General features: G+C 35.3%; 1 protein-coding gene across 2 annotated transcripts in view; it reads right to left on the bottom strand.

The window, feature by feature from the left end:
* The window catches only part of Ets65A (DNA-binding protein D-ETS-3), a 307,752-nt gene that overhangs the window by 55,773 nt on the left and 238,239 nt on the right, over positions 1 to 13,740 (bottom strand). For both annotated transcript variants that reach the window (XM_074170116.1, XM_074170111.1), the window contains exon 6: positions 3,220 to 3,267. In XM_074170116.1, coding sequence (XP_074026217.1) covers positions 3,220 to 3,267 — 48 coding nt within the window. The remainder of the gene's footprint in view (positions 1 to 3,219; positions 3,268 to 13,740) is intronic.

The raw sequence follows: 13,740 nt of genomic DNA, 5'->3' as shown, positions 1-13,740 counted from the left end.
CATTCTTTTGTATACGAATCTATTCAAACCCGCGAGATCTGACGAAGTTAATAAGGTTTATGCAGCTAGTTGCTAGTTATCAGAGAGCATTTGTGCTCTTCCTTCAATGCACTGCCATACCAACAAAAACTCTTGTTCGTACACAGGTATTTGTTACAAACCTCAGGTCAATCTCATGCAACCGCAGAAATTGAAGAGAATTAAATGCGGGCTATTAATGCGGTAAACATCATCAGACTGATGATGTCTGCCGTAGTAGCAGACGAAACGTCTCGGCTACAAGTTCCATTCTACCACGGCCTATCAGCCGAGATTGTGTTCCCTTCCGCTGTGAAAGCCTATGGTCTTCTACTGTAGAAATTATTTGAATTCCCGATGAGCTGATCATTTTCACTGGTCTTTAAAGACCAGTGCCAATTGGCACTGTATTCAATTGAAATTATTAATTTTCTATCACCAGAAATCCATATTCATGTGGAGGAAGTTTTGAGAGTCCAGTGAAAGGTTTCACATCAGAAAAATAGGATATTGGCTGTCTTTTCTGCGTCCGTATCACTTTTAAAGGCGAATTTATGTGGGAAGAATGGGGGTAATTAACCCTCCCTTATCAACATCAAAATTCAATACTGAAATGGAACTGCAATCTCTGATGTAGAATGAATCCAAACAAGTATTGTTCCCAAATACTAGAACTGCAACAATAGTCTTGATGCACGTTTCACCACGTTTAGGAGATGAAGTTTTCTTATTCAGGACTCTGAAACTGGTCTCTATTTATGTATAAGTGGGTAGAGTTTACCTTTGAGACTTAATTTCGCTAAGACATTCGCGGGAAATTTGCTCGTTCTCGTGAAAGTTCGTGCTAATTTTGACAGAGCGATTCATACAAAGATTGAAAATCAACTGTTTATAGTTTTCATGCCCCATTTCGCTATGTCCAGCCTCCCGAAAGCACCCTCCCGATTTCAACAATTTCAGGCAGTTTTCATTCACGCTATGGCCGTTCTCCAAAGCGTTATGCGCGACACTATATTTTTTTGGTCTCTGAAATCGGATATGTTTTAGGAATCACACGTTAAAAGGTGAGACCTCGTTAGTCCTCAGCTCGCACAAGTTTCTCAACTTCTGAGAGGTGTCGTTCGTATGGGGGCGACAGCTGCTCAACGAAAAAACAGATTTTAAACAGATGTTCTTTGAAACGAGTTTCAATAGCTCGCTCAGTCTGACCGATGTATGTTTCACAGTCCTCATGGCACATTTCATATATCTCCGACCTTTCATTTTCCAACAATTTGTCGTCAAGGTTACCTAGAAGTGAGCAATACATTTTGTACGCCACTTTTTCGTTCACCTTCTCGGATATTTGATTTAAATCTTTTGGTGTATTATGGTTCATACTTTATGTTAATGAACTTTGAATTAATGTCTCCACTCTGCAGCGTGTAGCATGTAGCGGTTTTGTAAACTATTGAGTGAAAATCTCACAAGATTGTTGGTACTTGAATATAAAATGTTTTTTGTACAACTGTCATTAAAAGTGACATTTTTAATGATTTTCAAGAGTATTAAATGATGAATTGAAGGAGTTTTATTTTTTTGGGTGATTAATTTTTGGGAAAGAAAGTTTTTGGCTTTCTACTACTCCATCTTGATACAAAAAAATGTGGGAATCTTCCAAAGAAAGGAAGGAAGTAATCAATTTGAAAATAAGTAACTCTATACCTGGATGTGTAGATCATGCAAAGAAGCAACTTTCAGACACAATATATATATATATATATATATATATATATATATATATATATATATATATATATATATATATATATATATATATATATATATATATATATATACAATTAAATTCTGTTACAAATGTATTATATACATTAATTACATTATTTATATTATTATTTTAGAACATTGATATGAAAAGTACAATTAGAACAAGTGCTGATATTAATACCTTGCGATGTTGAAGAGCCTTGTAATATATTTGAAGTCTCCGAGTTGACAATTTCATGGGCATTAACATTTAATTCCTGAAGTGAAAAGGGCGATGCTGTAACGCTGGAGCTAGCTGTCGGGATTATTCTTTCAGCAATAGCCTTTTTATAAGAAATATATTGATCGATGTAACTCTCAGCTACTGTTGTAGAGTTTCATCCTCCGTGCTTCTTAATATCCGTTACATTTGCACCTGATTCTGCTAGCAAAGAAGCAGAAGACCTTCTGAAAAAGTGACTTGTATATTACTTTGGTTCCGGGAGGTTCAAAAACTCAGCAATGTATAGGGCATTTTCCCAAACGTGTTTATACTAACTAAGTTGGCACTGCATTAATAAATGGCACAGCTCTTCACGCCGGCAGGCTCCATATATTCCGAATATAGTGGCCTCATTTATAAACCTCTGAACTTGTTCAAACGTAGGAGTTTTTGATTTTTTGGGCCCATAACTTTCATTTTTCCGCTTTAAGAATGCTATTATCTTGAAGTATTTGTTTGTATCAATACCATTTTTAACGAGCGCACCCGACTTTACCATTGAAAACTTGCTCCACAAAGTTGACGAAATCCATATTTTTGATTCCTCTTCTAGATAGGCTAAGAAGACGGTTTCGCTGAAATTTCCTTTAACGTTTTCAAGTCTACACCAGCTCAACTCGCTACGCTCGTTTCGCAAATTTTTACACTCACAAAATAAAACCTTACTTTCAACACACATATCATGAATAGTTATTGTTAGAACAGTGTAGAATGAACGATTCACGAAATAACAAGTAGTCTAGATTTTTTTGTCGATAAACATCATCATCATCATGGACATAGAAAAATATGTAAGTAACTCTTCTGTGAAACGATTATATAATATCTCTTCTGAGAACGAAGACATTGTTCATTTTCTTAGCATAATAATTTCATTCTGACAGGAAATTAGAGTTTATCCTAGAAAACACATTGTAAAATTTTTACTCACCTTCTTTCTACAAGCGTGAATTATTCAGTCACGCCTGAAGGAGTTACAGTATAGATAAATGCCATTTTTCATCAAATTTCTAAGTTTTTTTCTTGATGGTCAATTTTGTGAAATTGAGCTTTAATAGTGGATCTTTGAAACATGACTACAGAAATTCACAATTCCGATTGCAATAGGAAGAACACACAAAAACTGTGGCCAAATTCACAATCTACAATTTATTTTAGATTAGGAAGCTTACCTGAACTCGCTAAACGACTGCTTGTGGGTCCAAACATTTGATATGGATCTGAAACAATAGAGTTGATTGACGGATTGCGTTATTTGGAAATTTTATAACGGCAAATTAGGAATTAATGACATAAAACTTCTTTCATGAGACCTAATTGGTTTTTCGAATTAAACAGGGAATATCTGAATATTGTTCAAGAAATTAGCGGTATTTTTAGAGCTATCGCACGCCAGAACTTCATCGATTTCAATCAGAATTTACATATCCCTTGGGAAACGAAATGAACCGTTTGAAAATAAAAAATTCAAATGTTCAACAGCAAAAATTCTGAAGATACTTACAATCCGTATTAGACAATGGGAAACTCAAGATTGAAAACTCACTTATAAAATTTATTTTTATTATCACTCTGACAGGGTTACAAAACTGCGACAAGTGTTTCGCTATACAATAGCTTCCTCAAATAGGATTTTTAAATAAATCAAAATAAATCTTATTGGTAAGATTTTCATAAAGTATGAATTCAAGAAGATACATTCACCATGTGGTTGGCAGAATCGAGAGATGATTGGACAACAAAGAATAGATATTGGTATATCTATTCTATAGAATAGGTATATTCATAGATATTGAGGGAGCGTTTGATAAAATAACCTTTCTAACAATTACCCAGCAACTACACTCCAGGAATGTACTCCTGGTAGTAGGAGAATGGATACTCCAGATGCTCTCTAGCAGAGCAATAAGTATTAATGTAGAAGACATCACAGTTAAAGGACTGGTCATGAGGGGATGTCCACAGGGAGGGGTCTTATCACCCCTTCTCTGGAACATAGTTCTGGATACCCTAATTAATCACCTTAACAAAAATAGATTCTACACAAATGCATACGCAGATGACATAGTTATCTTGCAGACCGGCAAATTTGTAAACACACTGTGCGATAGAGCGCAGGATGGGCTCAAATTGATAGAAACATGGTGTAAGGAACACTCACTGTCGATCAATCCCAAGAAGACTGCGATGGTCCTTTTCACCAGGAAAAGAAGTTTAACGGGCTTAAAACCTCCCGAAATCTTCAAAAGCCAACTAAACTTCTCTGAAGAGGTGAAATACCTTGGTATTATCCTCGACAAGAAGCTAACATGGAACTCTCATCTACAGAGTTGAGCAAAAAGAGCATACGTGGCTTATGAGCAATGTCGGAGGACAGTGGGACGCGCATGGGGTCTTTCACCCCGTGTAGTCGCCTGGATATACACTGCAATAATAAGACCTATGTTAACGTATGGAGCCATTGCATGGGGACCGAAAGTTCTACAAGCAACGGCCATCCAAAAATTATATCAAATACAGCGACTGGCTTGTTTAAACATCACAGGAGCCATGAGAACAACACCAATCGCGGCAATGTAATTAATCACGGGTCTGACCCCTCTGGATCTGTACGTTAAGGAGGTTGCGTTAATGGCCATGGTACGATTGCACACGGCTGGTGTAAACCTAGAAGTAGGAATGGGTCGATTGAGGCTGGGCCTATGGCGGGAAGCGCTTACTGCGCAACCTCTGCTGCAGGCAACAAGTGATGCAATTGAACCCAGGTTTGTGTTTAATAAACCCTACAAAATACAAATTAAGCAGAACACAGAGTCAGATGCTAAAAATGCAATACGGATTTATACAGATGGCTCAAAACCCAAAGAAGGTTCAGGATGTGGAGTGTACTCCAGATCACTAAGCCTAAGGATTAAATGGGGAATGGGAAGAAATACCAGCGTGATCCAAACAGAACTGGCTGGTATCTCAATCGCCACAAAAGAAATAACCAAGAAAAGAATTTCGGGCAAAAACATAACAATCTGCACTGATAGCAGACAAGCACTATTATCCTTGAACAGATACCGTGTTACTTCAGGGCTAGCACTAGAGTGCCACCAAGATTTAGCCAAAGCCTCGGTAGATAATAACATTATCCTGAGGTGGGTTAAAGGGCACGAAAGGAGTAAAGATAATCGCATTGCCGACTCTTTAGCCAAGGAAGCGGCTGGACTAAGAATTTTAGGACCAAGCGGCACCCACGGCCTGATGACTTCGACAATTGCGGAACTAGTCAAATGTTACACCCATGCTCAATCTTTAAAAAGATGGGATGAAATCAAAGGATGAAATCATGCCAGGATCACCTTGGGCGACCCTGGGAAGCTGGCGCCGAAGAAATATCTGGCGATGACCAGGAAAAATCTACGCCTTACAGTAGGATTTCTGACTGGCCACTGTCAGCTAAGGAAACACCTACATAATATGGGGCTAGTGGACACACCTCTATGCAGGATGTGTGAACAGGAAGATGAGACTGTCAGGCATGTCCTGTGCGAGTGCCCGGAGTTATCGTCAATAAGAGAGTGTGTGTTCGGCAAGACTTGGCCTACACCTGCCGATATAAAGGAGATGTCTCCCAGCGACCTGTCCACCTTCCTGGAAAGGACAGGATGGACGACGACCTAGGAGGACAATTCCTTGGGAGGATGTACAATGGGTCACATGTGGCCTAAGTGCGTGGGCTTACACTCACCCTCCTTACTCTACAGATACAGAAGAAGATACATTTAATGTATGTAATGTATTTATGAATGTTGATTTAACTTCCAAGTTTTTGTTATCGTATTACCCTACGTTTTGTACATCGTAATTTGAAAGAATAGATTGGAGTTTACCGGAATATTAAAATTGATTTCCACTTGGAGTTGATTTCAATGAACTCTTCTTAGTGAATATATTACAATGTCAACAATAAAAAGAGACGGTTTGCATATGATACTATTCAAAGCATAATGAGTGTTTCAACGATTCTCAAGACAATTAGAATCAAGGTATTATTTACAAACTAACACAATACTAGTAATTCATTTGATGAATTAATTGATGATTTTGATGACACCCATTACCTGAGGTAGCTAATGATATATAAATGGGCCTAACTTATCTTAAATCTCCTGTTAAAGCTAACTTGGTTAGCGAAATGTGTGTAAAGGATCAGTGCTTTGTTCTCGTGTGGAAAAAATGATGACTTTAATAGTTTTCAATTTGATAATGTTTGAATATTCAGTAACCAACGATAATCTGTTCTATGACAATAGACGAAAATATTGTTTTTTTCTACGAAGAACAGGGCGAATAATTGTCACCCATCGCCCGCAGGCAATAGGGGTGAAATCCCCAGTGCCTAATAAGACGACGATCAAAGCCAGATTCAATAATTACCTGATTATGGCCCTGTTCTGATTCAATGATTGTCACATTACCCCAAACATTGCTCCCTTGTGTTTGTTTCTTGTGCGTCATTATGAGAAACGTAAAGGGAGAACAATTGAATTTTCTTTCAGTTTCGGTCTTTCGTTCATTCTATTTATAATTATCATCTATGGCGAAGGGAGAGGAAAATGTGTCATTAAACGGACAATTGCATTGCAATTACATACACCATCAAAGTTTTCTATGTTTTCTGAGAAAAAAGTAAAAAAAGTCTGTATATGGACAAATTTGATTATAGGTTTTGTGATGAAGCTTCTAAATATTTTTGAGTGATCAAAAGTTCTGGATGACTCTCCACTTAGAAGTAATTTCAAAGAAAGGAAAGGAAATGATAGTTTATTTTTTACAAATAAAGTGGCTTATTTAATAGCTTGTATTTTTCAAAATTTCATCATTGACGTGTACCATATCCCAGTGGTTTTTTCATGCTGTATGTCCCATGGATATGCTATATAACAAAGTTTTTGTTGAGGTATTGTGGTAATAATATCGAAAAATGTTTCAGCACTGACGTGTTTTGAAACAATGTTTGTATTTTACATTGAGGTGTTTTATTCACCCCAGGAGTTGGTGAAAATCAAAGAAAATGTCCAACACGATTTGAAACTTGTTAAACTGCAACTTGTTACAAAACCTAAGGACTTGAGTCGTGGTACAGTACTTCGTACTCCCAAAAAATTTTGTTTCACAAAAATTGGGCAATATTGCCAACATGGAAAAAATTAAATTCTATTAAAATGTTGTGCTAGGTCAGTATACAATAACTTTTTCAAGCATATTCAATAGTCATGTGTGAGTGCGATGTAAAACGCTTTTGAGACCTTTTTATCGAACAACACAAAATTGCACATGTTCCAGACTTCTTTACTATTACAGTTCAGGCGACTGAAAGACAGAGAGACAAAATCTTGTTATCAAAGTAAAGGCCTAAAACAATCTTAAATTAAGGTTAAGTAAAATACACACATAGAAAGAAGAAATGGGACAATAATTCGACAACGACATTATACTAGAGAATGACTCATACTAAAACAATATATAAAATGTAGCACATGAGAAACATCTTAAAATACATTAAAACAACCTCGAGTTAAAATGCGTCATTATGAAATACTTGTAAACCGTAATAGGGTTTATCCAACAGGAGAGCTTTTACTCCCTTTCTGAAATGTTCTACGGAACTTATATCTTTAATGTGTTTTGGTAAGCGATTGAACATCTTACCTCCTTCATAAATTACTAAATCTTCAATTACTGTCAGTGATGGGATCGGTAGCTCAATGTTGCCAGCTTGACGGGTGGAGGGACGTGTGTAAGTAGTGTCAAATTTGTGAATATTTTGTTTTCAATTATACATACCTACCGTTTCCATAACAAAAATTGCATATAATGTTAACATTTTGTGTTTAATAAAAAGAGGTTTACAGGAATCTCGAATTCTTGCTTTGCACGTATATTTTACTGCACATTTCTGTAGTACAAAACCAGAGATTCATATCACACAACCCCCAGAATGAAATTCCATATATCAAGTGGGATTCTACTAAGAAATGGTACACAACTTTGGCGAAAGAAAGACCAAGTTCATTCGATGTTACTCTCAATGCATACGACAATTTTTTATTTAAATTCGAAACATGTTCATCGAACTCCAGTCTACTTTCTATATGAATACCTAGAAATCCTGTATGTTTAGCTCTTCCTATAACATCCTCACCCATGACAAGCTCATCTAATTCACCTTTGAAAGACATAATATTAGTTTTTGCCATATTCATAAATAACTTTATTATTCCAGAGTATACTCGTGTCGTCCGCAAACAGCGTTATTTCTCGTGAAATATTTTATTCTGGCCAAGTCATTTATGTAGAGTAAGAAGAGAGTTGGTCTGAGTATTGATCCCTGAGGCACACCACATTCTACAGGTAACTCATCGGAGTATTCCTGAGAGATACCTCTGGCGGTCTAGCGCCATAGTGATAAAACTTTAGCAACAGTATTATGTGGTTCATACAGTCAATGCCTTTGATGAATCACAGAATACCGCCGCAGTAGCTTCGCGTCGATTTATCTCGGTATAAACATCATACAAAAAAATTGCATCATTTGTATCTCTTCTAGCTCGAAAGCAGAACTGGGCATTTGTGATGATTTTCTTCTTAACCAAGAATGTAGATAATCTAATAATCTTAATCAATAATTTTTGCTGAAGACTGCACATGCATCATTAATAACATCCTTCAATAAAGCATATCAGGTGACAAGCGAAATCCAAAACAGTTAATGTTCGAATTCAATCAGCATGAGCTCTTGTGTGATGTACTGATGGAGCTTTATAGCTTTATAAAAGTTTATCGAAGTCTAAATACGGCAATTGATGACTTATTACTATCATTCGATAGTATGCATGTTGTTTATTGAGAAGTTTGTATGGTATTAATTTTTTTGTTCTACACAAATAGTCGTTTCATCAACTAAAAAACTGTTTTTTCATATTTCAGAGTAAGTAAATTACACATTGTGATCTTGAATTTTAACCTCAAATTGGATATGGATCTGTCCAATATTCCGCATACTGAAATATTCAAATTTCGGAGTTGGAAAATGCAACATAAAATATACTGTTTTTACAGAGTAATTATTAGAGTGCTGATGTTTTAGTGAGTTTCATAAATGAAAGAGCAATTCCTCATCAAAAGGCGGAGTTTTTGGCCAGTATAGCCACGGCGCTTCGTTTTCAGTACTTTGTGTACTCATTTCGAATGCACAATTTGATGACATATGAAGCATCTTTCGATGTTCAAGTGTATATCCTCACTCGCACCCGACATCTCGGGTTCATCAACAAATATTTCACAACTATTTCTACATTGTCAAACAAATGTTTCAAACATTTATTGTTTCCTTTCATGTTTTAGCATGTTCCAATAAACATATTTTCATACAAAACTTTATGAAACATATTGCATGGTGTAATGCTAATGCATCTTACGAGCCTGTGTCTGTCAGATTAACACAGGTACAATGGGCCATTGTAGAGTTTGGATCATCGAGGCTTTGGCAAGTAGCAGGTAGCATCGTTGTATAAGTTGGGTTAGGTTCAAAGTAAGTTGGTCCATTCGACCCAACACTAAAACCCGTGAGGGTTTATTGTAGTGCTGGATCTTTGGACAGTAAAATGTTTTTTAATTCTATAAATTCAATATCAAATTTAAAAATGGACAATTCAACTTTATGCTATAGTCTATTTCAAAAGAGTGTAGAGTAATAAAATCTCATTAAGTATTCAAAAGTGCTACAGGGTGATCCGTCAATAAATTCTGTCACTTCCCTAGTCCGCATTGCAAAATTATGTCGTTTCATAAGGAGCAGGTAGGTATCACCCTGTTTTAAGGGATTTGTCCATTGTTATCGACGGATAAATACTGAGCCAGAGGCGCGCTAGTGGGATAATTGCCAAAAGAATATGCATTCATAAAAATTATATTAAAGGAAATAAAAATTTAATACAGCAGAACAGTGTTATTAAAAAAATATAAAATGTAACAATAAAATATATACGAACCGAAATCGGGAAATACTCACAAACACACACGAACGAACTTTACGTATTGAAACACTTGTGGGGACTTTAAATCAATTTATTCACAAAAACGACAAGAACTTTACTGGATACGTTATTACAATTTGACACTTGAACAATACTAAAACTGTGAACTTCCCTTAACGTTTAACAACACTCTATTTATACCCTAATTGAATGTTCTAGAGATTACTAGGTACAATTTTCGAGAACCTTCCGAGAAAATAATTATTCAGACTACCCTTAATTCTAAACCCTAACCTAAGCAAAAGTGTCACTGTCACTGATACACTGGTCTCTGTCCAGATTGCTTATCCCGCTACAGTATATTTACAATTCAATTAAATTATTCTACATCAGTATAGTCTTCATCCGAAGAACTGTCATCATCCCCTGGTGTTATAATTATAGGGTCAACCACCTGATCGACCAAGTTGTCCAGTTCCCACATTTTATCTTCCTCTTTTAAAACATGCTGGATTGCTTTTTGCCAGTTTTCTGATGTGATTTCCATAATGGCTTGATCAAACAATACCTTGACATCTTTCATTTTAAATGTGGTATTGTGCCTTGCAACATATCCTTTAACTTGTGCCCGTATAAGTTCTATAGGATTTAATTCGCAATGATATGGCGGTAGGCGCAGCACAGTTACTTTATACTTTTCTGCTACATCTTCTACGGCATATTTCATGAAGCGAGATTTATGTTGTTTTACTATGGCTAGTAGTTCCTTCTTTACTGAATTCGTCTCAAACTGAATACCTTTATTTGACAGCCAGTTAATAATTTCTTGCTTTCTCCAAGCTGAAGTTGGTACCTTCTCTAAGCGCCTTGAATGGTAGCTTGCATTATCCATAACCACGACCGAATCAGCTGAAAGAAATTTTAACATTTCCCCGAAGTAGTCTTCGAAGACATCCGAATTCATGTCCTCATGATAATCTCCCGTCCGGCACGACTCAAAGCTTAACAAACCTTCTTTTAAAAATCCGTCTTCGCTTCCAATGTGAGCAATTATAAGCCTCTTCCCTTTTCCCGAAGGCACTTTAATACCCGTCGAAAGGCCTTCTATGAAAGCTTGGCGAGAACTTGTTATATTTTTATCTTGCCACATTTTTTTGACTATATAACCTTCGTTTATCTACGTCTCATCAAGATAAAAAATTTTCTTTTGCTCTCTGCGGTACTGCTTTATAGTTGTCAAATATTTTCGTCTCCAGCAAACAATTTCATCACTTTCCAGTAATAGTGCCTTTCGATTGTGCTTTTCCCAGGCAAAATTCATACTTTTTAAAGTTTTCCATAAAAGTTTTCTGGATATCAAAGGAATATCGTTATCTTGGTTGGTGTCTTCATCTAAGATTTTTATTGGTCTTCCTGATTTTCTCTTGCATGGACTTACCTGGCCTGATATCTTTCTTTCTCGCAATAATTTAAAAATCGTGGACTGTCCAATTCCAGTCATTCGGGCACATCGCTCAACACTTTCTTGCACAGACAAACTAGGGTGATCGTGTTTTATGCAATCATATACATTTAAAATTATAACTTTTTCGCAAACAGATAGCGGAGAATTTTTTACACTTCTTTTCTTTGGAGTAAATGTCCCCATTTTATAACTTTTTCACTATTTCTATATCACAATATCACTGTACGTTTAATTGGTGTAGTAACAATTACTATTATAACTCGAATGTTTAAGACACCATTACAATATATTTAAACCCTTTTTCTTAATTACCTGGGTTTAATAGGTATTGCATGATTGGTGGGCAGGGTCAAAAAGGGATTATTATAATGACATGGCACCTCGGAACTAAGTGTTAACCCTTTTTTGAGAAATCATGCTCAAGTATATGAACCCAAATTGCATATTAAATAAGTTTACAAGAACCACTAAAATTAATCTTAATCTTTTTTTAAGAAATTTTACTTACCTAAATACATGTAGGTACTTAGTTTTAGACCAAATTACTTCCCAAAAATGGCCTTTTATTATTATCTATGTCTGTAATTTTTAATTTACTTTAATTATTAAGTTTAATAATCCTAAGATTTGCCTACGCCCATGGACGACAACGAAATTCAGGCAAATTTTATGACACTTCATGATTTATTACTCTACACTCTTTTGAAATAGACTATAGTCATACAACCTTATTATATTTCAGGGAAGTGTTGACGTCATATATAAATATGTTCAAAATGATCTAACAATAATATCAAGTGGCTTCAGTCACATTAATCAAACTTCAATTTTGATGAATTATCTCACATGCATATGTATTGCCAAACAGAAAACCAATAATATTGGGATTTGATTACTTTATTTCCTATAAATAAACTACCCTATAACTTGGTTTCTAAACTGATTAAATGTTATATCCGACAGGTACATATACAAAAAATAAAAAGGTAAATTATTTTTCTATCACGTGTTTGGAACGAAATTAGGATGTAAGTCCCACTAATTTTTTTGACTTACAAACTCTTCATTAAATGAGAATTAGTAGTTACCTATATTTATACACGAAATGTTTACCAGCAAAACATTTCAACATTGAATTTAAAAAATTGAATATGTCCGTAATAATAACATACAACAAAAAAAATGTTTCAGTATAGACCAAAAGATCATCATTGAACCAAACTATTGTTATTCGTGATCTGTTACCAGAAACAATGAAAAATACAAAATTCCTAGAGAAATTTAAGAATGAATTGAACTTTTTTTTTTTCAATTGGAGAAATGAACTCTCCCTACTAGACATTTTTTCTGGCACTGATTATTTCTGATTATCCGAAATGAATGATTCTTATTAAGTATTGTTTCGTTTTCATTTTTTCTTCGAGTCTGTTGAAATCCCTAATATAAACAGATTTGTTTCTTGGAATGAACTGTTCAAGTTATTCAGCGTTTCGGAAGATAGTGATTGGTGAGTAGGCCTGTCAGGCAACGTTGGTCATCTAACCATTGGTTGATACCAACTTTCGAAGGATGTATGCCTATACGAGAGTTATTTTTTTGTAATAGTTGCTTAATTGTCTTTTGGGGCTTTTACAGTCAGCAACTACTAAACTCAGTATTCGTTCTACCAAAAAGGGCTGTCAGATACATATGTAGGGCAAAATCACAAGACCACTGCAAACCACTCTTCATCGGTCAGAAAATTCTTACTGTACTCAGCAACAAATAATGACAGACGTTACTACATTACAAAATTGTATTTGATATATTAGAGCAAGAAAATATACAACCACCTTCCAATGTGCTACAGGGCAGTATCAAATTTTTAAAAATCAGAAAATTAGTTAAAGGAGTACTTCTGCAAAAAACCTACTATGACTTGAAGGAATGTGACGATGATGTATTTTAACTCTTACTATTTCAAATGCTTACATATCTGTAATGATTTATTGATTTATTATCTGATATGGTTTATATATTGCTTTATTTATGTGTTTTCGTATATGTACATTTTCTTACCCTATAATGATTGTTCACTTATATCATAATTTTAATATTTTCTAAAAACTTCAACATTAACGTATTCCAAAAACACTTTATTGTGAGATTTTCACTAAATTGTTTTACAAAAACGCAACACGTGTTTCGCCATACAATGGCTT

The sequence above is a fragment of the Leptinotarsa decemlineata genome, unplaced genomic scaffold (genome assembly GCF_025532065.1).
Source record: "Leptinotarsa decemlineata unplaced genomic scaffold, Ldec_3_MD MMD2_P_RNA_scaffold_11, whole genome shotgun sequence".
Taxonomy (NCBI): Eukaryota; Metazoa; Arthropoda; class Insecta; order Coleoptera; family Chrysomelidae; genus Leptinotarsa; species Leptinotarsa decemlineata.
Note: the sequence above shows the minus strand (reverse complement) of the source record. Positions and strands in the feature narration are given on the sequence as shown.